At 37.9% G+C, this 27,923-nt stretch overlaps 2 protein-coding genes across 3 annotated transcripts in view; both read right to left on the bottom strand.

Annotated features, from left to right (window-relative positions):
* Positions 1-20,988, bottom strand: part of LOC111863266 (histone-lysine N-methyltransferase eggless) — a 43,886-nt gene extending 22,898 nt beyond the window's left edge. For both annotated transcript variants that reach the window (XM_023849473.2, XM_023849555.2), the window contains exons 1-10: positions 20,897-20,988; positions 16,511-17,938; positions 13,736-13,841; positions 12,644-12,787; positions 11,442-11,539; positions 8,930-9,179; positions 5,271-5,341; positions 4,172-4,351; positions 1,372-1,610; positions 358-557 (exon numbers count right to left, since the gene is read on the bottom strand). In XM_023849473.2, the coding sequence (XP_023705241.1) occupies positions 358-557; positions 1,372-1,610; positions 4,172-4,351; positions 5,271-5,341; positions 8,930-9,179; positions 11,442-11,539; positions 12,644-12,787; positions 13,736-13,841; positions 16,511-17,938; positions 20,897-20,902 (2,722 nt within the window). In that variant the 5' untranslated portion in view covers positions 20,903-20,988. The remainder of the gene's footprint in view (positions 1-357; positions 558-1,371; positions 1,611-4,171; positions 4,352-5,270; positions 5,342-8,929; positions 9,180-11,441; positions 11,540-12,643; positions 12,788-13,735; positions 13,842-16,510; positions 17,939-20,896) is intronic.
* A 3,647-nt stretch (positions 20,989-24,635) lies between these two features.
* Positions 24,636-27,923, bottom strand: part of LOC111863696 (eukaryotic translation initiation factor 4E type 2) — an 11,013-nt gene continuing 7,725 nt past the window's right edge. Inside the window, exon 6 of the mRNA XM_023850277.2 lies at positions 24,636-25,817. Within this exon, the coding sequence (XP_023706045.1) occupies positions 25,784-25,817 (34 nt within the window). The 3' untranslated portion in view covers positions 24,636-25,783. The remainder of the gene's footprint in view (positions 25,818-27,923) is intronic.

Below are 27,923 nucleotides of genomic sequence, written 5' to 3'. Positions count from 1 at the left end.
TCCCTCCTAACTGTATCACAGGCTTCCTTGAAGTCTACGAATAGCTGATGTACTGTCTCATTGTACTATAAATTTTTCTCCAGTATCTGACAAATGCAAAAGATCTGATCAGTAGTTGATGTGTTACGTCAAAACCCACGCTGATTATCCCCAATAATTTCATCTATGTATGGTCTTAACCTTGAGAACCTCAAATCCAGCATATTTTAAAGATCCTTACAAATGAATCTGAAGATACTGTACAGATATTACAGAAGAAGTGTAAGCGGTCTCTTCAGCAATTTCATTTCTATCACCATATCTGTATCTGTTCTGTATTTAACAAACTGTATTATTAATAATGTGATCATACTTTACCATTCCATTCTGTCTTGACAATCTGCCCTTGCTGCAGCTTCACCATAGGTCTCTCAGGATACTGCTCCAGGTACTTGCGAATAAACTCTTTTGAGTCTGGGTGGATATCTTCCCATACATTACGTGAGCTCTCACAAACTAGCAGAATCTTCTCATGTGTCACATACTGAGCATAGCCATCATCAAAAAATACAAGGTACCTGCACCACACAGGATATTCCCATATTAATAGAAAAATCTTCCAATTAATTATGTATCAGAAGCAGTATATACCTACTCTGAAAATGCAATCAGATCTTAATATCTGATGAAGAGAGAAAATCTTACCAGAAGTTTATATATTATGCTGGAATCCATACTGATTATCCAAAATAAGTTATACTATACACAGAGGAATAACTTTCAACTAATATGGCCTCCTTCAAACTACTGAATGAAATCTTATTAGCCTCACAATTTTACTCTATGCAGAATCTGTACTTCAGTACTAACAATCCCACTAAAAAAAAAAAAAATTAAAGCTAATCATCATTGTTATTCTCATTACTGGCATCACCAGTATCATCATCATGGTAGTAATGGTGATGACAATGATAGTAGTGTTGGTAATTATGGTGGTGGTGGTGGTGGTGGTGGTGGTGGTGGTGGAAGCAGTGGTGGTAGCAGCCATAACAATAATAAACTTTGATGATTTTACAATTGCAAGCAATAAGAATTACAAGTTAACGCTGTGTTTCCCAGTTCAACAGACTGGCCAAAAAATATTATATGGGAAAACATAAGAGGTAATGTAAAAATTATTATACTTTTATCAAAGAAAGACCACAGAAGAGTATGAGGCTGCCATCTGTTGATGACAAGTCAAACATTAAAACACTAGCACAATATAAGCACAAATTCCAAATGTCTTGATGATATGGTACAACTATTCAGATTTGGGAGCCAACCACACCTTGGAGACAATGCCAATTAACAACAGGTTGAAAACAGTACTGTGCCGAGTCATAAACTGACCTGTATTTGTTCATAGATTTGGGAGGCTCAGCAACAACACCAGAGTAGTAGCACTCCTTGCTCCAGTCATTATCTTGAAATATGGCAATGACACGGGTTCCAACAGGAAATCTGACAGGAGATGGGGTAGTGTACGCCATCTGCTTGGCTATGACCTGTTTGACATTGCTGGATTTGCGGTATGATGATTCAAACTTCACTTTGTATGTAACTGACAGGGTCAAACTTCCAGATGAAGTCTGCAAAATGGAACAAGAACATCAACCTGTCATTACAAAGAGATGAATGTGGAAAGTGAATAACAAGTTTGATATTGTTCAGAGACTACATTTCAATAACAATCTTCAGCCTAACATTATTCTGAGACATAATTTGGAACACAAACCAAATTATTTAAATGCCTAATTCAGCACATCAACATCACTCTCAAATGACTAATTTGGAACATAAACCACCTGTCATGTCATGGAAGCCTCTCATGCTCTGAAGGAATGAGAGAAGGTACATCAACTCATGACCTACTGTTATTCCATGGCCCTCCTATTGTAGCCCTTTCAATGCTCTCCGCTGTTTCACAGCATCCTTTAAGACCCTCTGTCCTGAAGCAACTGCCCTTTTCACAGCCTATGATTTACATTAATCCCCGAGGCCCCAAATCTTCTTCTCTATCCCTGGCTCTAACTGGTCACTCCTCTTGCCATCCATGACCAATGACCAATACACACAACTTTCTCAGCTGGACACACTCTGACATTCCCCTGGCCCTCCGGTAACCAACCACCTGTCAAACTTCAAGTTGCCATAACACAGAAGACCACAATATGAATATGGTGTATGTCTGATAAAATACAATTAACTAAACACTACAACTGGTATAAGAACCAGAAGGTTCAACACTGCTAATATCAAAGTCCATCACTGTAGAAGACCTTCAGCCAACTCCATCCACCGCACATTCCATCTACTTCTTTAAGATCTATCTTAATTTATTCATTTCTATATGCAGGATCACCTCTTTACTGTTCATTATGTTTTCCAGCAGACTTTATTGTCCCACACAGGGCAGCATCTGTACTATTGATATGCTTGCAGAAAGCAGATTTATAGGCGCAATAAATAACAGTAAGATATCTGATATGCAACGAATGCACACAGAAAATGTGTGTACTACACACCAAATTTTTTTTCTCATTGGCACTACAGCCTCAGTGGGCCTAGGCCTACCTCCATGAACTCTGTTCAGTTCGGTTTTTCTAGATCTTACACATACGGCAGGACTCCTTGGGTGAGTGATCAGCTCGTCGCAAGGCCTCTACCTGTAGACAAATACAGAAAAACGCACACAAACATCCATTCCCTCAGTAGGATTCGAACCCACGATCCCGGTTTCCAAGCGAGCGAAGACAGTGCAAGCCTTAGACCACCAGCTACCATGACCGGCACAAACCAAATTACTCCACCCTAATTCCGTTATGTATGGCATACATCTGCAGAGACAACAAATGGAATTATTTTGTCAAGACCTGAAACTCAACAAAAACATATCAGTTTCAAATTCACTACATAAACTTTCACATGCATATACACTGTTGAATCAAGCAGGCATTCAGTGCTGTGGATGTCTTACCTATGTTTTATACACGAATAAGCTTGTGAATACATTCAACAGTGTACATATGATGAGCTTGTGAGGCACCAGTAAAACCAAGCCTGGGCAATGTCTGGATTGTTCCTGTACTCTCAGAATCACATACAAGGAATTACAAACTTTCAGGTTTTCACTGCAGTGAGGATTCATACAACACTGTGCAGCTTGAAGGTGTATAAAAACACTCTGGGGGAACTTACTGCATCCATTATCAGGACAATATAGTCCTCCAAAAAACTGGTCCCTATCTCCCAAACTACACAGCACCATGACCCAGGAGACTACAATATGAATCCTTAAAGACTGTTCAGTCACAAATATATGACCTCTTAGTACTTCTGAGGTACTGCAAAACCACAGTGTAAATATGTGAGAATAAGAATAATGCTATTTGTATTCTTTACCTAACACAATTGGAATGATTCAATCAAGAGGAAAGGAACAGATAGATTTCTAACTTGCAATGGGAAAATTTCAGCTCAAAGACCACAAGATAAAAGACTACTTAGAAGAACTATGAGTATCCGGAATACTATCAAAACAAATTTTAAAAATACAGTACAACCTTCATAGCATGAGAATTTTAAAATGTATAAAAATTTCACTTTAATGATTACACATAATAGCCAAAAATGTTTGAATATATAATCTTCAAGTGCATTTCCTAACTTCTAAATACATATATTACAATTAAAAATTAACGCAAGTCCTGCAATATTTATTCTATTTATAACAGAGATAAGAAAAAAGCAAAGAATAATTCAACATTCTGGACATTTTTAGCAATATCTGAATACACTGACACAGTACGTCAACTATTCAGGCTTCAAGGAAGCCTACCATTCAGCTAGGAAGGAAGTATTACACAGTATTCTTACTGAGTTTGGTATTCCCATGCAACTAGTTTAAATGAAACATATTGTAAAGACCCAGTGGGTAAACATTTGTCTGATACATTTCCTACTCAAAATGGCCTAACAAATGAAGAGGCTCTAATACCACTGTCTTTCAACGCTGTTTTCAGAATACTCTATTATTATGGGCCAAGAGAACCAACTGGGAAAAAACGGAATGCTTTCTGAAACTAACAACTTCCAAAAAAGACCCTGTAGTCATCAGCCAAATGAATTGTCACTGGTTACTAGCACATACCTCTGATCCTTTGGGCAGAATCTCCAGCACCTTGCCTCGTGACCACACTCCATAGTAGCTCAATTTCATCACATACATCACATCTCCAACACGAGGTTTTGGCCTCAACAGTGTACCGATAGGAGGCAGCGGTTTGTGTGTTACCTCTACCTGTTCCAAAGCCACAACATCTTCTTGCCTCTGCAGGAAACAGTCTTCAGTTACACTATTCAAAAGTTTATTCAAGAACTGACAAAGAACATTCCATAATCTTCTAATTATATCAAATTTAAGATGAAAGGGAGGACTTATGTATAAACAAAGTTTCAGCAAGACATACACAGTTGAGAAAAACACGAATAACAAAGGTTACTGATACTGCATGAGACAGTACATCAGCTACTCATAGACTTCAATAAAGCCTATGAATGAGTTAGGAGGGAAGTATTGTACAATATTGTCACAGAGTTTGGGGTACCCTTGAAACCAGTCAGGACAATTAAAATGTTTACAATATTATATTTAAGCATCCTGTTACACTCCATACGATATATGATATAAATTAAAATGTGTTTAAACAAAACATATAGTAAAGTCCATATAGGTAAACATTTGTCTGATCGTTTTCGTATCCAGAATGGTCTAAATGATGCAGATGTTCCGTCACTTTACCAGAGTGAATCTCGTTCTTGAAGCTTTGACAATTCCCATCCCCCTTTTCTTGTTCTTGTTCCTTTGGGAAAAGCAAAGAATTCCCAATTCATGTTATGACCCAAACGTTCTCAAAGTTCTGAGCAGCATAAATTGTGGTTAAGTTCAGCAGAGCAGGTCAACGGAAGTGGCTGATGTGAGTGGACCTGAGCAGTTGAACTGAGTTGATGAGTTTCTCTTAGGTCCTGCAATCCTAGTCTCTTGCTGTGGAAAGCAAATCAATTTACCATCCGCCAAACATTAACATTTATCTTGGACTTCTTTTCAGTACTGTCAAATGAACGATTGCAAGTACTGTATGTATCATTCTTCCAGACAGTACAACAGAGTAGCGCATACCTCTTCTCACAACGCCTTCAGTAGAAACTCAAGGTATCTAGTGAATACTATATTGGAAGAAGAAACTTACCACTTCAGGGTGAGAACTTCCAGGTATCACCGAACGCTGAACCTGTGTTACTTTCTTTGTGGCCACTCCAGCTGGAAACATAAATATATTCATCAAACAGTGCTCCTCTCATGACCTTGTTGTATATAAGCGTGGCAACAGATATGCAACTCCCAAATGTTTTGGTCAAAGTCATATTGTGACTGATGGTCAGTCTGTCTCTGTCTGTCTTGGTGTCGAGCCCCAGCTAGGGCTCATGACCAGATTTTTTTTATTTTTCTCCCCCTTATATGACAGTTACTGTCCTGTACATTTGGGGCGCCCTCTCTGACAAGAGGTCGGGTCTGTCATTTGTCAGCCATAGTCTGCATTAGTAAGTCCATTGACAGTATTTCAGTTATTCTGGGAATCCCGTTATATAGCCACAGCACAGACCACACAGAAAACACAGTTCTTTTATTGTAAGAACTGCTTGGTAATTCTTTGATCAAATCTGTTACAGTAATACTATACAACACTATTACTGTACAACCATCAACACAACACATTCGTAATAAACCAATATTACTGTATTAATATTTGATTATTATGTACATTTGCTACATGTTTTGATCCAGCTGGCTAACCATAAGGCACTGAATTGTATTGTATTACTATTGTGGATCCATATTAGCGGTCATAAATATAAATTTCATTACAATTCTTGTGTTTCATTACAACTGAATACTAGTATTAAAATGTGAAATGTTATGTAACTCACTAGTTACAACTGAATTCAAATTTATGACCGTCTATGATGGTGTATTGAGGAGTAGAGGGCTCTTCCGGGAGTCAGCACTGTTTTTTAACTATTATGCGCATATATTACGTGGTTGTTTTCTGCATGTAATAGTAAATGTTCCATTTTCTTTACTTTTTGCTGAGTGACAGCAGTAAAGCTATTCTATTGTGTATGTTGTATTGTGTTCTGTATGGGGTACCACGTCTTCTTGCTATAAGACAGTGGGTGTTCACCTTCTCTGGTTCTGTTTGCTCTGATCATTAAGAAACTGGCAGAAGCAGAACAGGTTCAACTTTCTCAACAGTACACTTTATCTGGTAACAAACAGAATATGGGTACATTCTTTGTAAATGTTTGCATGACTTCTGTGATTCTTGGTAAACAGGCACATGCATGGCAAAAGCAAAACAAAGAAAACTTTCTCACTAATTTTCTTGTGCCATTAGACAGAATACGCACGCACTTTACAATGCCTGCATTTTGTTTTGATTCTTAGTATATACACATATTTGCAATTTTCTATATTTGTGCGTGTAAGCGCCCTAATATTATTTAATATACGTAGTGCAGTCATTAAGTTCATGGGCTGTGGTTTTATTGCATCATATTACAAGGTATTCGCATACACTTACGCAGATCCACATTGGCCCTCAAAATAGCTGCCGTTGGCCACTATGCAAGCCTGCCAACGTTGATTTGGCTACCAAAAATTTTGCTGAAACATATTGGCAGGAAATTCCCGTACGGTGTCTCTTGCAGCATTGATGACCTCCTCGGATGACTGAAATCTGACCATGTAGCTTTGCTTTCAAGCGGTGAAAGAGAAAGAAAATGCATGGTGCGAGATCAGGTAAGTACGGAGGGTGTGGCAGAACGGTGACCTGTTGCCTTGCCAGTTCCTCTGAGACAAGAACAGAGCGATGTGCAGGGGCGTTGTCATGTAGCAGCAGCCAATTCTTCCTATGCCAAACGTTTCGCTTGGGGATTTGCCTACTTTTTGGCAGAACTTGATGTTTGCCCGTTGTTCAAACTGCCACATTTTCAATTTCTGCCACTTGCATTTAACTGCAGTTCACAAGAGAGGCCGTAGTTCTGCTTACACTGTTTGCACACAACTGCCTCTTGCTGTGACGAGAGATGAACTGACAGGTCATCATATCGTGCCTCAACCTATCTGCTGTAGTGCGCTGCAATGATGCTTTGCGGCCAGTCCACGAACTTATTGACTAGGGTAGTAAAATTATGCTCAGAACCTGACTAACAAGAAGCAGACTTTGAACGGCAGGGCATGTGCTTGGTCTGTGAGTGAAATGCTATTTTAATTTTCATGATCCTACTGAAGGACATAAGCTGCAGTTGCAATTTTATGGTATTCCTAAAGTACCTTGTGCAAACAAGCCATACTTCAGTTTTATAATGAGAACACTTAAAATATGAGGGAGAGTCAGTAAATGAGTCACAAATGGATATAAAATGCAAAACATGTAATATTCGAACCTGAAAGAAAACATTTATTTCTCAACATATGCTCCACCAACATTGATACAATTGTCCCATTGCTTTACCAGTGTGTTGAAAATCGCAGCATGGAAGTCTTTTGACTGTTGTCTCAGCCACTGCCTCAATGGGTCGGGTATCAGCTGCGATTTTCGAACATCCATGAGAGAATTTCTCAACCCAGTTGTGAACCGCTTTACGTGAGAAACATAAACAGGAAACATTTCTTTATGATTATCCTTTGCATAGAGTCCTTTTGCCCACAGAACAACCGAATACTGCTCTTTGGTAGGATACTCCTGAAGCACAGCTGTCATTCTGACTACTGAAATAAGCCTCTGAACATGCACATGTATATGCGGCTGGTTTATGGCACAAGAGAACGCAAAAATATTTCAAGTGCTAGAAGCAGGAGTGATTTTATAATGCAGAACTACTCTATGAAGAAGTAGGGAACACATTTTCAGCCAGGGATGTCACAATCACACATCCCACTGTGCGTGTGCCAGATCAGAAACAGCTGTAACAAAGGACAAGGATTTGAAAACTTTGTGACAATATGACCCCTTAAAATAAATAAATTTATGTAGAATCCCAACACTGCCAGACAGAGAAAAGCATAGTTCTGCACACTGTTCCAAGTTTCTAGTAGGCTGTATGGTGACAGCGTGAACAAAAACAGCTCTACAACTTCTCTGCACCTACACGAAGCCATAAAATTTCCTTCCCACAATGTTCTCGAATGTGACATCATGTGGTCTGAGAGACAGGTACCAACACTTCAGAGGAGTGTGCTGCCTCTTCTTGATGTCTTTTAGTACCTGGCAGAACTATCTTATTCTGGGTCGTCCCATAGGTCTTGCTCCTTCAAACGAAGATTGAGAAACTGAAGAAGTTGGTTTACAGGTCTCTAGTCATGTATCTGGGGGATGGTCAGTTAAAATCTCAGCCAGGAAAACAGCTGGGTGATGAGTGAGGGTCCCCATGATTTTCCTCGGTCCTTCCATGTACATTCCAGAACAGTACCTCCACACAGGCGATGACCGCTTCCTTCCAAATTCTTTTCAACTTATCAGCCATTCTAACATTTGGCATTATATGATCTCAATACTGCAGTATCTTTAAATAAGTCATATAAGGAAGAGCGAGAAACAATATAAGTATGAGAGAGAGAGAGAGCAGAAAGTGAGAACAAGCTGTATGCCCATCCTATAGCTTAGGAAAAGACAATACTGGAACATGTATGGAGGAATTCAGGAAAGCAGAGTCATCAAATGAAAACCACATTCATTAAGATGTTTTACCATGTTTTCTTATACGTGCCCTGAACAATGGAAGATTTACTGAAGTAGGTATTAAAAATGTTCCCTTATAAAATCAACAGTAATGACAACTAACTCACACATAGGTGACTTCCTAACACCATCTGCCTGCATAATTCCAGTGGATGTTGGAGGTGTAATCCCCACTCGTTGTTTTGGTAAAGCTGAAGGAACTGGAGATGTAGGGGGTGCCCAGTGCGTCACCTGTGCTTTCTGCTGCCTGCATGGAGGCTGCTCTCTTGTGCAGTCCAACACCCTTGGAGGTGAAAACCGAATTACAGGTGGTCTTGTACCACACTGACTGTCATCAATCGACAGTGATGGTAGCTCCTGGTTGACAAATATGAATGTAAACAAGAATGCGAAGACATAAATCATAGTGTGAACTTGCAAAAGATTGCTTTACAATGATTCTTCATAAACATTCACTTCTTTAGTTACACCATGCTTGCTGCCATAGTGTGTGGTATGAGTTAATGCTTGAGTCCAAAGAAAAGAAAAAAATACATGTTAGCTGGGGCCCTTGTCACCACAGCATGGTGTGTCCTCAGGGTGTGGGTGGAGGATACACCCTCCAGGTATGGAGGGAAGCTGTGAATATATTGAATAAGCAGTCACAGACAGTCGACAAGGGGTGGTCCTCTAGCTTGGGGGTTGGGCTTGAGGCTAAGAACTCCTCACTGTAAAAAATAACCTTGTTAAGAAAATGCACATAAAGCCTCAGACCTTAAGGGATCCTCTGGATAAACAAACTAAGCTAAAGAAAATGGACATGCGATTTGACACATGGAATGTTAGAAGTATATATATGACAGGTTCGCACAGGGCAGTGGCAGAAGAAATCTTAAAATATAAGTTAGATCTAGCGGGAGTAGAGGTCAGATGGGACAGAGGTGGCATCGCAACAGCAGGCAAATATACATTTTCCTTTAGAAAGGGGAATGAAAATCATGAATTGGAAAATATATTTTCATACATAAGAGAATCGTATCAGCAGTTAAGAGGTAGAGTTCGTTAGTGATACAATATCACATATAATACTAAAAGGTCGCTGGTGTGCTATCATAGTTATGAATGTTCACACCCCAACAGAAGATAAAATTGATGACATAAAGGACAAGTTCTATGAAGAACTAGAAGATGTATTTGATACATTCCTGAAGTATCCTATGAACATTTTGTTAGGAGATTTCAATGCCAAAGTAGGGAGGGAAGACATTTTCAAATCAAAGAACAAAAATTAGCAGCATATAAAAATGGGATACACAGACTTCTCACATTAACTCTTAAAGAAAACATAAAAAATAAAGAATTAAATACTATTAATAATATAGCACTAAATAATGGTTATGGGAAGGAAGACATCTTACTTATATAATAAACTCAAACAATGGAAAAATAATTTGGAAAAAGAAGCCAAAAAAGAACAAAAGTGGGTCGCATTTACCTATGCAGGAAATTATATACGGAAAATCACAACACTATTCAAAAACGCTAACATAAGGATAGCCTTCAAAACAACCTCCACCACTGGTAAACTAGTAAATGAGAAATAAACGCTTACGAACAGGGTGGGATATACAACATAACCTGCCAAAGCTGTCAAAAAGTATACACTGGCCAAACTGGTAGAAATTTATAGGAACACATAAGAAATATAAGATTAAACAAAGACAAATCAGCATTTGCCCAGCATATACTAAATACATGCCACCAGTATGGACCTATGACAGTAATCATGGAAATGGTTGAGCATGTTACGGAAGGGAATCTCATGAATATAAATGAAAACTTCCATATATATCACTTTAATAAACTCAATACATTGAGAGAATGAAAACTTACAAGGGAGAGTGAATACCAGTATATGTTCGACTTCATAATAAAACATCAGTACATGCCCACACAAACATCGTAAGGCACAAGGAGTGTAAATACGTGACTCAACACACCTTAACAATGCGGCACGCCCAGAACAACAGGATGACACAAAAGATAGGATGAAATAACAAACGCTCACATTGAGATAAAATAGGAATAATGGAAATACTAAATTATACCCATAATATATTTGCAGAATCCTATTCTTAAAACAATGGAACCACAAGGTGGTAGACGCTCAACTTCCTTCAAAATGAGGAAATAAAAAGGACACAAACCAATTTGGTTAAAAAAATGTAACAAAATCTTTTTAAACATACTAATTGTAATTTATAAATATTTTAATGTATTAGTACACTCCACTGCAGTTGTTAAAATATTACATTTTGTATTCATTGTATTATCATAACACTGTATGTGTATGTTTATATTCATGAAACACACTGTAATAGTGGTTTCTAATTGTACTGATATCCTCCTGACGGTGGTCCATAAGACTGGAAAAAGGATATAAGATGAAAAAGGAAAATACATTTTATCAGTCACACTGAACAGTGTTAATTAAGATGCAAAAACGAAAATGTCACTCTGACCCTCCCACAGTGAGCTGTTGTACTTTGTGTCTGATGTTCATTATCTTCAAAGTACACTTCGTGTGAAGGACAAGGTACAAAAACATTCAACCTGAACTAAGGAACCTGAAGCACTAACCCGTATTTTTGGTGTATAATCCTTGTAGATGTCACTTCGTAAACTATCCATTCTCTTCTGTAGTTCATTGAACAGGTCATCTGTTTCATTAAAAGTAACTGAAATACAAGAGGCAAATCTAATTAAACAATAAAATAAATAGTTGAAAAATTCTTATACACATATAATTTTCTCGTTTAAATATACCTGTGATCAGAAATGAGGCTCAATGTTTAGCATCTGTTCTTGCTGTATGTGTCAGAGTTAGAGAGCTTGCAAAATATGACAACAGTGAAAAATAATTCATACATATATGGACCCTTATAAAGAGCAACACAGGCAAAATCAAAGCAATGGCTATAAGACATCTGTGGAGTACTGAAGAAACGACAAGAAAAAATAAAGTAGGAACAGAATTTTTAGTGGAGCTGGAATTCAAAATTATTAACAGATTTAAAAGAGAACCGATAACAATGGTCATGTAAAATGAATGGATAGAACAGGGACACTGACAAGGACATCAGAACAAAAATTTAAAAGTAACCTAAAGATGAAGGCCATGCCATAGCTCAAGTGGTTAGTCGCTGGCTTCACGCTGCGGCAGCCCGGGTTGAATTCAGGGTCTGGTCAAGTGGGATTTGTGGTGGACAAAGTGGTGCTGGGGCAGGTTTTCTCCAAGTACTTTGGTTTCCCCTGCCAATCTTCATTTCACCAAATTATCCATCATCATAATCACCTGGGGCAGGTACAATAGGCAAATCAGTGGCTGCCATGCCGAGCGAACGCAGCTGGACTCCACGCCCCCACTAAGCAAATTAAAAAAAAAAATTAACTTAAAGATGACACTGAACAAGATGGTACAGCCAAATACTGAAGACATAAAGAAAAGAAGCAAAAAATCTAAAAGGAAAGACTGTGGAGAAAAGAGACTGAAGACTTTTCATCCACTGACCTGTATAAAACAGAAATAATGGTAGAAGATCATAAAGAATAAATACATTTAAATTCTGATATTTCAAGGTTTGTTAAAAATTAATTTGAATAACTTGCCCCTTGGGCAAAGTAACAGGACTGAACAGGGTTTGCAGCAAGTGCTGAATGTGTTAAAGTACAGAGGTTCATGTACCCTTTAAATTAGACCTTTTCATACAAAGAGGATTATCAGTATATATGTAGTGATGTGAAGAAATCAAGAACATTGTTATCTAATAAACCAATCTTACCACTCAATTCATCCAATTTATGAGTAAGGATTTTCTGTGACTCTTCTATCTGGTAGTCAAAATCATAATTCTCCATGGTGGACTCAATCACTTCCTGCAGCTTTTCTTCCAGATCTGCTAGCACATCATCTGGCACAGGTTCCTCTGCAATATCGTAAGAACCAGCTTTTTAACACCAGCATCTAATACTACTATATTACATTTCTAAACATGTTCTCTACTATGTGGTTTGGCTTCTTGGGACTTGAATATTTTAGCAAACCTTGCAGCTGACATTTTCAGGGAGGGGTTCAGTAGCTCTTATATAACTAACATATAAGGCAGTATGTCAGAGGTGAAACTAAGTTTGGACAAGCAGAGGACCGGGATGCTAACCAATAAGGCATGCCCATGTGGTTAATGACTTGGATCCAAGGCCAGATCCATTAATAAAGAGAACAAGAAAGAACACACAGCATACCTACCTTTCATTTACAGCACCACTGACTGCATATCCCAGCTGGTGAAGAAAAAAGCTATTCATATAATATGGAAATCACTTAACAAAAAGGTGGTAGATGCTTAATTCAAATCTTTGACAGGATACCAACTATCATGACTAAGGTTTCTGCAGTTTTCATCACTTCTTCCAAACAAATGTTCGGACAGTACACCATGACGCCTTTCAAATCACTTCCAATTCATCAGTTACCCCATCTTCCAATATTAACAAAGTGTAAGTATATAACTGCACAGAATTAACAGAATATTTTCTTTTAAATTTCATTATTCCATCAACATAAGATATTTAAATCCAATGCTCCTCAACAGACTGCTGTATTATTTATGAAACATTTGTTATCACCAACAGACTTTTACCAAAATGAAGCAGTAAATATCAGTACTTATTAGAAGTACCCGCTGCAACTTGATGAAATACTTTGAAGAATGAACATAGCCTTTTCATATTTATGTGGTCTTGGTGACACAGTCCAGTTTCACAGCACCATTTGAATATGTTATTATGGGGTGCCAAGAATCTGCAAGATAAATCTTGAAGCACCCCCTCACAAATGACTACATTATCATGTGAATTATGTATATAAATGATACCTTCATCAGATCCTTCTTCAGAGTCTGTAAGAACAACAGTATCATGTCGAAGCTGGAATTTCGCCGTCATTAATGGCTTGTGCTCTGACAGAATATAAGACAAGTGCTGCAAATATAAAAAATAAAATTTTATCTCAGTAAAAACAAAACAGTTCAATAATGGCTAAATTTATGTACAGAGAAACATAGCTGCATAACGTTGTAATCTCAGGATATATACTTTTATATTTGATAACAATAACCAAAAAACTAATTTTAAATTTTGTGTAAAATAAGAAGTAACAAATTCACCAAATATAGCAGCATAAGTACGCATTCAGAAAACACTGATCTGTAGTGAAGGTACTAAATACATTTAAAGCATCATAAAATGTATGTGATGATGCTTCTTCAGCTTCCTGTTGAAGACATTTTGGCAATACACCATGTTATAAAAATTCCAAAGAGCAATTCTTTTTTCAGTCGTACACTGTGCCACTTCCAATCATTTCTGACCGGCCTTCTGAATGACTTCAGACTCAGTTTTTGACCTGATAATAAGTGTTCTGATCTTCCACCAGGTATTAAGAGCAATTTGTTCTTATGGCGAAACAGGTGGGAACATTCTTTGTATTTGTGTTCATCCATGAGAAACAATGCCAAACTGATGCCAATGCACTGATGTTGATGATGAAATTTTAGAAAATTTATTATACTGGATAAAATGTACCAACTTGAACAATAAATACTGGTATTAGAAACAGTACATAATATCTCTTATCAACAATTTTGGAACTGTACAGTATTGAAATTGTTTCTTTGCAGCATTACATTAGAATGAAGAAGTCTTGTGTCAAATATGTTCATATATATTTTATCAGTGACCACCTCTGTGGTCTAGTGGTCAGTGACTCCGATATAGAAAAATGAAATTAACAACTGTGGGGATCCACTGCACTGACCACATGACACCCTCTATCTGCAAAAGTTGGCACTAACTTCAGTCACTTGCAGACTACAGACCATGCAGTTATATTTTGTCAGCAGTCATACAATACACACCAATGGGATACTGAATATCCACTCTGTAAGCCTATTTGGAAGTACATGGGGTCCGAATAAATTATCACCACAAATATTGGACCAGATGTTGATGGAAAACCACAGCTGGTGATGTAATGGAAGAATCAGCCCATGCCATAGCTCAAGCAGTTAGTCACTGGCTTCCCACCGTGGCAGCCTGGGTTTGATCCCGGGTCTAGTCAAGTGGGATTTGTGGCGGACAAAGTGGTGCTGGGGTGAGTTTTCTCCTAGTACTTAGGTTTCCCCTGCCAATCTTCACTCCACCAAATTCTCCATCATCATAATCACCCAGGGCAGGTACAACAGGCCAATCAGTGGCTGATGTACTGAGAGGACCCAACTGGACCCGAACCCCTGACTATGAGAATTAAATGGAAGAATCATATTTGGATTTTCATCTGCCCACAGATGCCGATTGTAAAAATTCTGGATTCTATCTCTCATGAACTGTGCTTCATCTGTAAATATTACAAAGGCAGATAAGTTAGGCTTTGTACCACACTGTTGTGAGAACCATTGGTAGAACATTACTAGCGCAGGAGAAACTTGTAGTGACAAGGGGTGTACATTCTGCAGATGGTAGGGATACAGTTGTTGTTCTTGTACCACTATCCAGAGAGCAAATGAGCAACACCCACTTGCATTGATGCTCTTCATGCACCAATTCCAGGAGTTTCATTCAAAACATCCAGAATATCCTCTACTTCAGGAGTCATAGATTTTTTTGGTCAACCCCTGCTGGCAACTCAAGGTGCAAAATTCCCATGTTCACAAAGGCAGTGGTGGGTACTTATAAATGTTTTCCTATCTGGACATGTTCATCCAGGATACCTTTCTTGGAACAAACAACAAGCAACCACAGCATCACCGTCTGCCAAACCATACATGAAATGCATATCAGATAGCTTTTGATTTGAGTACATCATCTCAAAAACTTGCAATCACCACACAATTACTGTATATTTCTCCTATTAAGATCTGGGAACTTTCCAAGATTGTGTTGAACTGGTACCATGGCTCTCTTAATGCAGTGAATGATGAAACGATCTGCGGAAGTTTATGAAATTCAGTTTATCATTCAGTGGTTTTAGAAAGCCTTAACTCAGAAACTGTGCATTTCTGGACCTATGCTGATATAAACTATTTTTATTATCTACATGTGTGGAACTCAATCCTGAAGTTATGCTGTGTATTTTTTAAACACCTTGTACATTCCACACAAAATACCGCGTGGCTGACTATGGTGGTTCATGAATTATCACTATGGAAAGGAAAGATTTTACTTTACTGCCATCTAGTTACATTATAACAAAAAAATTACCTTGATAGAAGTTCCATATTTGTTAAATTTCTATCGCCATATAATATATTAATAGCAATTAAATGGTGACAGCAGAGTTCCAACCTAACAGACTGTGTCACTCCCACGATGATATGAAATTAGAGAGTATGGGGGTAATATAGCCTGCAAGAGCATGATATACATGCTGTATACAGAAGACATATCACAGCCATAAATATAACGAACTGAATATGATACCATCAAATCTATCATTCAGTATAAAATTAGGCAAGTATGCAAAGATTGGCATAAGATAAGAAGTAGAAAGCCATATTAGGTCACAGTATGCCTAGAGAACACACCACATAAGCCCTGCTGGTTCGCTGACAGGAAATGGATAAATAAACTGTTGCACACATTCATACACATACCTCTTGATGCTGCATGGCTGCTTCGAAGCACAATGGACAAACTTTCTCTGGTTTCCCTTTCCTGTATTTCCGTCCGTAGTATGTCAAAACAAATACAGGTGCACTATGCAAGTCTTGACTGGGAGCTGAACATTCTACATTACAACAACAAACACCTCTTGGGGCATTTGATTTGTTCTTTTTCTTCTTCTTTATGGATTCAATCTCAATATCATCATCAACATCTTCATCATCATCTAGGTCAATCACAATTTCCCGACGGCTCCTGCACAATTTCTCTTGCAACACAACCTCGGGGCTACTGTCACGATTAGAATTGTCTGTTTTAGTCTTATCCTTCTTGCCGGTCTTAACTTTCTGACTAGTTCCTTTCCTTCTCTCAATCATTACTATCTCATCATCATCGTCATCATCAATAACCATAGGAGAATCGCAGTTTGGTGCATTTACATCCACAAAATTTATATGTTCTGGATAGGGCTCTGGATCATCAACATCCATTTCACACTCATCACTCTCTGCCACAGCTGTAGTTATTCTTGTCTCCCCTTCTGATTTATTTTCAGGTGTCTCTTTATTTTCACAGCCAGTCAATTCAGCGGTTTCTACTTCACGTTTACCTTTACCTCCACTATTTTCTGATTCAATGACATCTGAATTCTTTTCACTATTACCTTGTTCTTTAACTTCCTCCTTCTCTTTAATACTCAGTACTTCCTTATTCTTCTTTTCCTCATTACTAATTTCATTTTCTTTTTCTTTCGCACTCACTTTTTCAGTTTCTTTCATCTTGCTGTCAGTCACAACCTCAATTGTTTTCTTCTGTTTGTTACTAATTTCTTCACTTTCCATTTTCTTATTATTTACTACCTCAATTTCCTTGTTTCCATTTAATTCTTCTGGATCTTTCTTTTCTTTGTCACTTACATCTTCAGTTTCTTTCTTTTGCTTGTCATATACTTCATGTTCATCCTTTTCTTTCACATTTAATTCTGCGTATTCCTTATGACTGCCTTTTTCTGAAATCACACTCCCAACAGTCACTGCTTTGTTAACATTGCTATGGAATTTTTCTGGGTCTTCAGTTACTTTCTCATCTCTACCTACATTTTCATCATATTTATTATCTACGCTTCCAACCCCATCAACCTCACTTTCCTTTCTGGTGTTAATGGCATCAACTAGTGAATCACTTCCAGGTGACTGCCTGCTTTCTAGGTCACCAACACAAGTAATTCCCACAGGCTTGCCTATATCCTTACTGTGCAATGGTACATTCTCTTCACCTGCAGGAGAGTTGCAAGCACTGCCAGCGCTTGACTGTAGTTCAGAAGGCTCTAATGACAAGTGAACTGCGGCTTCAGGTAACACTTCAAATTTTTCATCACGAACTTTGTGAGCAACAGGTTCATTTGTACCACAATCCATCTGAAAGGAGAAACAAAAAAAAAAAAAAAAATTTACAGCAACTGTCTCCAACCTAAAGTTTGTAGTCACTGATATTATGTGCACATTTGTGGACATGTTCATTTCAGCCTGCAAATCAAATGAAGGAATTTACAGGATGTAGCGGTTGGAGAACGGACAATGGGAAGGAAAGAAGTCCTGAGCCAGACAAAGAGAAGACATTGCAAGTATAGCCTCGGAAGGAAAGGACCGGTGATGCACTGTTAGGCTATTTGGGACAAACAGCCTTAAGAAGGGGGAAGTGTGACATGTCAAACCGTTGTTGGGCAACAGGATGGGGAATGAGTTACCACGAAGACAGACTCTTGATAAACGGTCGGTTGCCAAGTTATACAACAGCGGAATGAGGTAATGCAACAGTAAGGAAAGCGGTGTTTCTCCGTGCCGTGCCTAGCCAAGCCGAAGCACGCTGGTTACTACGCAGCATTGCAGTAAATATCTCTCGGCAGCATTGCCCAGCAATTCCTCTGTAAACATGGCGATTATGCAACAGTGAAGTGAGGTGCATTTTCTGCTGTCCAATTGAGAGTTTATAAGAGAGACTAGGATGCCCAGTGTGGAGGCAGCGTTGAAAACCTCCACCGTGACCCTGCGCATTGTACAAGGCAATGAAAAGGGAAGTCTCAAATCTGAGACAGTAAAATATGGTCACGAGTGAAGACTGTGCTGGCAAGGGCCAGCACCACATACAAAAGACAGACCCATCCTCTCGTCAGAGAGGGCCCCACAAAAACAAGACCGTAACTGTCAGAGAGTAATAAATATCTGGTGGGACTCGACACCAAGACTTACTGACTGACCATCAGTCGCAACATGACTTTGACTTTTACTTGACTAAGGAGTCAGTTTAAATGTAGCATCTACTGAAGAAAGTGCTCGTCAGCATTCAGAGTATTCGAGTATTCAGCAGAACAGCAGTCAGTCAGTTGAAGCAGCCATGGGCGGAAGAACTAAACGTGTGATTAGAAGATTCTATGTGCGACAGTTTGTGATAACTGAGAAGGTATTGGGAGTGTGTAATTCAGTGACACTTGTATAGCTTCCATGTTATACTGTAAATAAGGGAAGATTACTGAAGATAGCATGAAGAGACTAGTGTGTAGGGTTTGTAAATTGTGTAAACCCACAACAGTGTTATAATTAATCATAGTTACGACTTGTAGGTTGCTAATAAAACCGATTAACAATCTGAACGGCATCTTCGGTAGACAAAACACATTACACTATAATATGACTATCTGTATCAGCAAAAACAGGAATGTTTCTGTAGGATGTGTATTCTGGAAACACATTTCTTTTGGACAGCAGTCCAGTTTACCCACAGGAGGAGGAAGTCATAATTTGACACAGTATTACTGGGTTGTCAGGATACATTAGCTTTAGAAAGTCACTCTGCAATGCGGCCTGATATACACTGTGGGAGAATGATATTCTTCATTAAACATGAAACAAACATTTTGACTTTAGTTTACGTGGTGATACCAAACCTCTTGCTACCAGGAATTTGGTTACATGATTTGAGAGCAGCCTGGATGGGAAACTACTGAAGCTTCAGAACCAATTGCCTGATTTTCATACCTGATAAAACATCTGCTTAACTGGATGGACCAATAAGAGGAGAGGAATTCATATTTTTGCATGTAGTATCTTCAACTTGGTAACTAGCACAAGGTTTCGACAGATGCAAACTGCCCTGTACAATGCACTTTTTTGATTCAAGACTCAATGGATATGAACACCCTCTCCCTCATCCTATCAAATTATTAACTTTCATCATTCACTCTGTTACATAATTTTGAGATATCATTGGTCAACACTAAATTTGTTAAGACATTAATTTGTGTACTTAAATATTCAAGTGTTTAAATGAGGCTAAGTGTCAACACCAAGTTAATATATAGATGCCCATATAATCTAATTTGAAATAATGATAACAGTATGTCTTTCAGGGATACTGAAACTAGTTCAGCAGTCATATAAATATGTCACTAGTGAAGCATACTTTGAAGGGGTCCATCATTACCATCAGTTCAATAATGAAGTATCATTATCAATTCATTTCAGTGTTCAGCATGTTGTCATAATATCACCTGTTTCAATGAAAGCTAACCTGCTATAATCCTAAGTAAATTTTTTTTCACAAATTTGAGCTAGGTACACATAATTAATTACCAATCTCATGATAATTCTGTGAGAGTAGGTGGGTTGACCAAGGCACAATAACAACTGTGAAGAAAGTCATTTAAAGAATTTGACAAAAATATGTCCCCGGCAATGTTATAATAAGTGTCAGAAGAAGAATCTACAATTCAAGAAAGTGTCAGAAAGGCTTAATTTGTATATCTGTTGATTCTCATACAAAAGCAATTTGACATTCTACAAATTATCAAATTAACATAACTCATTATATCATCGAAAAAGTTTTTCGGTAACTTCAACATATCAACGACACAAAATCGAAACCTTTAGCATATTTCATATTTATTTTGCATTCATACTGTTACAACTGCAACATTTGAACAAGTCAACTCATTAAATACATCATTGTTAAAAGCTCTATAATCCTAGAATGTATTAGACTAAAAATAAAAACTGTACTTGCCCTACATCACTAAGAATTTTAAAAATATAGTAACTACTACAATTCCCTTTTCTTCTCTTTTTTCGTTAATTAAAAAACCTTGCTATGCTTCCTCATGTCCCTGTTGAAGAAACTCATTCAATGTATAGAAAGGACGATCAAATAAAAATAATTTTAATTTATGTTTAAATTCATTACATCCCTTTGACTTTTTAACTTCCAAAGGAAGTGGTTTCAACCCAGCGGTAAAGCGAATACTGTGGGATTTTATATTCACGTTTATACACGTATAATGTATTACATATGTTTATTTCAATTGCGGTAAATAAATGGCATACCTTCATCTATGCTTGTCGCACAACACCCAAACCTTCAAACAAATTTAAAATACGTTTACCTCTGTACATTGTCGGTATCGGTCGGTATAAATACAAACGCTACCAACGAGAAAATATCAAATTCCCTGACGTTGCTTTAAACCTTCACGATTAAGGTAAATACAGCATCCACTCGTTTAAATTAGTTTAAACCGGAGGAAGTTCTATCCATGGAAATGTGTAGTTGATAGAGCAAAGAAAAATTGAGAAATAAATCTAACAGTGGTTTAGGAAATCATTTGCTATCTTAATTTTTCTTTGACTATGATTATAATATGTATTTTATGTGCAATGCATGATTGTAACATTCATTTCTAGCCTTCCATCATAATAGTAACACACACATCAAAGACAGAATAATGGAAGCAGACTGAGTGGTCATTTGCATAACCGCGAAGGTAAAATAGAATTGTGTAAAAATGAGGTTATCCCTCAATTAATTAATTACCAAGCCATGAAGACGTATGTGGGAGTGAAGGTAGCGCTCCAGCATTCTTCACATCCGCACTAGATGCAGGTGGGTGGTCATCTTCAAAATCGGGCTACTTTACTCCCGGAAACCCCCCCCCCCCCAACTCATTCGATTGAAGGCTGGATGGCCCCCAGAGCCAGCGTAGACGCTGTGGAGTAGTGAAATATCCCTCACCCCTACTCTAAATGAAAATATATGGGGAAGTGGAGGGATAGCTCCATCACTTGAACTCACCACTACATCGAGGTGAGGGCTCAGCTACACACACTGACATCCTCGGTTCAGGTCAGTAATTCCAGGATAGAAAATTGGAAGGTTTTCTAAAATAGTGGGTGGGTTACACAGAGGGAGTTGGCATTTCTCCAGCATGTGATGTGTTAGTGGTGCAATTTATTCCCTAGGCTTAGGGAAGGCTTTCAGATCATGTATATAACAAGACATTTTCATGCGCCAGATGACTATTTTACATCGACTTTAAGGCAATTTTGAAAGGTGATACTGGGAAAGTCGAAATGTTATAGTTAGTCCTTTTGTATACGAGTATTAACTCCAAGATACAATCACATTTGGTTTCTGTCTCCAGGCTCGAGTCATTTATGGATCCTTATGATATGGCAGCGACTGCGAGGAGCTCTGTAGCCATCAAGACGCAGTGTGAATGGGCAATGAAAGCATGGATGAAGTTAGAGGCAGAGGATATGCAACAGGAGTTGACACTGAGAGTGTAAAAATGTGACCATATTATCTTGGATCATCGCACGTTGAGACTTTCTTTCAGAATTTAAAAATGGCTTTAACAGTCTTGAAGCAAGAGGAGTAGACCAGCTGGAATAAGGGGCTTAGTTTGCACTGGGGATTCATGCTACCTGTCATGAGCTGAGCAAAGAAACTCTAGTGGAATTGTTTCTGGGACACACTACTGTAGATCCTTTCTAATTGCAGCAGGGTTTTATGAAAGAACAGCTCCAAATAAACATGGAAACTCACTGGAAACGAGCTGTGAGTGACCTGAAGAAGACTAAAGCTTGAGTCGCTCGTTGTTACGATGAAGGTCACCTAGCCAATCTGTTTAAGTTTGGAGACACAGTGCTGCATGCAGTACTTCGTACATTCGTTGAGCTCTGCAGGGGTCCATAGATGGGCGAAATTGACATGGAAATTCTTGTACCAAGGTTCAATAGTTCAGTGAGTGTTTTCCTAGAAGATCCCTAGACTTGTGGATGGTACATATCTGTTCAGGAGCATAGTTGGTTGAGGCACTATGCTACCAGCTGGAAGGTCGCAGGTTCGATTCCTGATGTTACTGGATTTTTCAGTTGACCTAAACCTTCCACTCATACTATGGTCCTGGGGTCAGCTCAGTCTCTAACAGAAACGTACCAGTTATTTTCCTGGGGGTGATGGTCTGCCAGCGCATAAGGATTACCCCACCACCATCTCTGAACCGAATGTTTGTTCATTAGGTGAGTTTAGCCCCCTTTAACAGATCTGGGCTGGGATATTAACTTGTTGGGAATATTTGTATTATTTAACTAACGTAACTAAGTGTGCGAGGGAATGGAAGGGGAAATTACCATTTTACTGTATACAGGTAAAGGTAAATTTGTCTGTGCATAACTAATTAAGCACTACTCCATGAAGGCATATGGGGAAGTGGATGTATATGTCCACGTATTACTGACCTTGCCACTAGTTGGAGGTGAGTGGTCAGCTTCACAACACGACCGCTGATGGTAGTTCTGGCCAACAAAAATATCTGTAGAAAGTCACAAAAGTGCTTAGTGACTGACATATTCTCAACTTCAATCATACCTTGAAGGACATGTGCTGTAGATAGAATTACCAAAAAAATTATTTGGAATATCCATAATCTACAAGATACCATCACCCTGTTTATTGTTTTCAAAAAGGAATTTACTATCCTTTCAAAAGAGCATAGAAAATTCAAAGCCAGACTGCTACACCTCATGAATAAAATCTTCTGTCAAGGTTTGCCATCATATGACACCTGTAATGACAGATGAGAAACTTTGTAATGCTATCACAAATACCCAATCCACACAAATAGGCCATGCCCATGGAGCAACAGCAAAAGATATAACACTGATACAGTAAAGATAATGACAACAGTGGACTTGGAAGCCGTAAATTTTGGATTATTACCTCTATATACCTTGATCAGGTTTTTGAAATGTTTGCTCCAAGTGTCTTAAACTTGATTTCAAAAAGTGACAAGCAAATATTGAAGCTGAGAAAGAATTTCAGTCAGAAATTTATATCAAAAAACTATGTGATGTTGTACAACAAATGATGGCAATACTGCTACAAGATTTTCTCCAGATGTGCAGAATCATTCATATAAATACAAGACTCCAACTGCTTCAGTAGTGAGATATGGCAACCACAAGGCAGTACCACAAAATGGATAAAGCAATCATTCTGTCTCTACAGTTGTATGATTGATATTGGCACATGTTTGAGTGTGACTATAGATGGGTTTTGGATTAGTAGTCAGATTTATTGCACATTTACACATATAACGTATAACTTCAACTTATTTGTGTATAACTCAGTGAGATTGTACCCGTGTTTTAATTGTGTTACCAGGAGAGGACCAGTGTGTGTAACTCAGTGATAGTGCTGTATTTAAATGTGATTAAGAAAACTTGTAAACAAGATGCTAATAAATCCAATCATCAGAACTAGAACCCGCCATTTTTGTCACGTGTGTCAGAAGTTGGTGACTCAGATCATATTGGATCCTTAGCAGTGGTTACGACTGTAAATATGTGACAACTGGTGTTAGAAGTGGTACAGACTGGATTGACGTGACTGAGTATATGAATGAAGATCTGTTTCACAGTGATATCCGACAAAATGGAAAGCATGGAATTCCTCAAAGCCATGCTGGCCGAAATGAAAGCCAAAATGGATGCCACCCAAGACAAATGGATGCCAATAAAAAAAAGCCATGCAAGAGGACATGAAAACAATGCAGGAAAAGGTGGACACCATCCACAAGGAGATGATGGCCAAGACAGATGACAACCAAAAAATAATGGAGGCTGACAGAGGAAATGAAACAAGAAATAAGAGCCAGTGTGGGCACTGTGTATGTTGCAGCTTGGTTCAACATGAAACAAAGCTACAACATACCCAACGCAAACATGCATAGGACACACATATATACCAATGATATCAATATCTCATGACTTATAACCAAAGATGTACACTGCATGAATATTAACACTCCTTTAATAGCCCATGTAATAGTATCCATAAATACATTTACTACAGCAGAATCTCAGGCGTAATAACTTCCACTGGGACACGTTCAACTTGGCATTCCACAAATCATTCACACAACACGGAGAATGCTTAACACTATATGAGAAATTTTAACATCATATTCCACAATCTTAATAGTTGTTCTAAGATTTTAATATTTTATTTTTTTAATTGTATAACCTCCAATTTTATTCCCAAGGCTTTATTCATAATATAACACCTTTCCAACATCTCAGTCATCTTCAGTAAACATTATGTGCTAATATTTTAATACAATTATTTGGTATATTCTTAATATTTGAGAAAGTTAATATTATGATTCTTATATTTCTAATACAGGCTTAATGTTATAATATGAACGGGTTGCACTATATATGGATCCATATTTGGGAGTCCAAATAACTTCAATTGTATGATCATAATATTGCCTGATGATGTTCCCACGAGGACTGAAACATGTAGCAGTTAGAAAATAAAATTCAATCTGAGTATTGGCTGGTTATAACCATGTTTGTTGTGTTGATGGAAACAATTAAGAACCATATACAGATAAGATATATTACAGATATATTACATTATGGAGAAGAAGCATAGCATAACAGTGCAGCAACTAGTAAGTCTCTTTGAAGCAGCAGTCACATGAAAAAAATCTCCCCTTGACAATATGTATGCACTAGGAATCATATGATCACACATAAGCCTATACATGACCAATATTTACTTAGTTCAACATACCACCACATACAAACTACCAATGAGATGACACAAGACATGATAAATTATGCAGGGTTAATACATTCTCCAGTACAACAAGAAACTAATAACCAATCATATACAAATTTCAGTTTAATACAAATTACTTCTTTCTATACATTAGTGGCTTTCTGCATCATATTCAATTTAAACTTAATGATACTTTATTTTGTTGCAGTAATGTGCAAGCTACATTATAGCCTTCTGTACGCAGGTCACATTATGACTACAAACCCGATCTTACTGATCATAGAATTGTGTAAAAAGCTTGAGATAACTTAGAAGGTCTAGAAAGTCCTGATAAAAGAACTCTCAAGACCAGCGTGTGTGATGCTTCAGCTCTTGAGTGGAGGAACTGTTTTCCATGCCCTGGCAACAGACAAGGAAAGTCATGTACTGCAGTGAACATAACACACTAGATAAAACACACATACAAAGCTTCAGCTGGAAATTCATACACATATCATGCAGAGGATTGGGACATGAATAGGAGAATAACAAAAGGCACCTGAAGAAAACAAACTGATATGGAAAGGAATGAAAAGAGGCTGAACTGAATGGGTGCCTTCTTTAATGGTGTTAAGGACCTTTGACTTCTGTATCAAGAGGAAACCCCTTGATCAGTTGAATACCATGTATAAACTCAGTTTTCTCTGAAAATCTCAACAAGGGGGAAAAGAAAAAAAAAAAAAGGACAGTCAAGAAAGAATATGAGCTTCTGGGCTCAAAAGAAAGAAACATGGCAATTTACTGACCAGATTCATATACAATTATTTCTCCACAAAAGCCTTGCAAAAAATCAGTCAGCAGGAAAGAATATAATCATCAGATATTTTCTGGTCGGCTGTCCCAGGGAAATCCTGTATAAAGGAATCAGTCAGCAGGAAAGAACACATACATTACTGTTCCATGACAGATAAATTTCTTAAACCATTAATATTTACATTACATTACCACTGAAAGAGCATTCAGTAAAATGAATCAGTCAGGAATGAAGACGTACATCTGTTTGTTGAAATACTAAGTGATGAAGAATGCAGCCACATACAACAAATCTAAAAGGTGCATGGCCAATATTCATACCTAGATATTCAAGTATGGATGAGACAAACTGAAACCAAAGAAGTTTATTGAGAAATTAATTGTAACTATATTTTAGTGCCTTCACTAAAATTTGATTATAAAAGTCTGTATTGTAATAAAGGTACTGTATCTAAAAATATACAAACACAACAACAAAGGTTTGCATCACAACTCTTCCACCTAGACAACAGTTCAACAAATCTCTGTTGGGTCACTCAACAATCTCAGCAGACACCAGTAACATATTAGTCCTATCTATGCATGCACAAGTATAAGCTACAAACACAAACTGTCAGCATAATGATAGCATTAAAATTAGCTTTTAAATTACATTAATGCGGCATTATAACCAATGCTGAATCACTCAATAATGTAAGATCAACCATAATGTATAACATAATTAACAAAAACAAGTCACAGAACAATTACTATTTTGTTTACACACAGTAATATAGCAGACTTACAACTAACACCAGTGGAACCCCCATTTAATGTTCATCAATTTAAGGGCTTCTCTCACTTAATGTTCAACTTCAATGATTCAAAGCCAATGATCTCAGTGTTAATTTACACACACTTAAAATTTTCCTCAATTTAGTGTTCAAATTCACTGCTCCCAGAAGAAACCTTAAATGGGGGTTTCATTCTACGTAAAGTAACTTTAACTACAAAAACTTAACAAACAGACCGATTGACCAACCAACTATCAATCAGGCTGGGCTAGTGGTAATGCTCTAGACTTGTATTTGAGAGGTATCTGGTTCAAATCTTGGCCAGGACATCGGCCATACTGAGTTTTTTGTCATTTTCCTCAGTCCCTCCAGGTATATGCCATGATAGCTCCTTGATAAAGCCATGATTATGTCCTTTCAATACTTTCCAATTCCTCTATCACCTTATCAACAAACACTGTGTAGTCTAGCTACTGACAGAATCACAAAATAACACACAAGGAAAGAAAACCAACTACAGTACAGTCCTTCTTGGGAAATTAAGAAGTATTTATGTAATCAAAAATCCCCACCTAAACATGAAGGATAATACAAGGTGTGGCAATAAAGAACCCGGATTACTTTTATGACTCATTTCCGGCCACGTCATTGACGAAGAGGAGGGTAGGGCATTGACCCTTGGACTTCCCTCTACCGTCACACAAAGTTTCATTCACGTGCATCGGTTAGTCTGGCCGCGACCATTGTTAGAAGCGGATCGTGTTTCTGAGCTCCGTCGGAATAATGCTGAGTGCTAATGCAGAACAACGTGCTAACATCAAATTCCTCACAAAACTTGGAAAATCTGCCACTGAAACTTACAATTTGTTGACAGAAGTATATGGTGATCAGTGTCTATCTCGCACGCAAGTTTTCGAGTGGTTTAAGAAGTTTATGGAGG

This window comes from Cryptotermes secundus, unplaced genomic scaffold, assembly GCF_002891405.2.
Source record: "Cryptotermes secundus unplaced genomic scaffold, Csec_1.0 scaffold1894, whole genome shotgun sequence".
In the NCBI taxonomy this organism is placed as follows: Eukaryota; Metazoa; Arthropoda; class Insecta; order Blattodea; family Kalotermitidae; genus Cryptotermes; species Cryptotermes secundus.
Note: the sequence above shows the minus strand (reverse complement) of the source record. Positions and strands in the feature narration are given on the sequence as shown.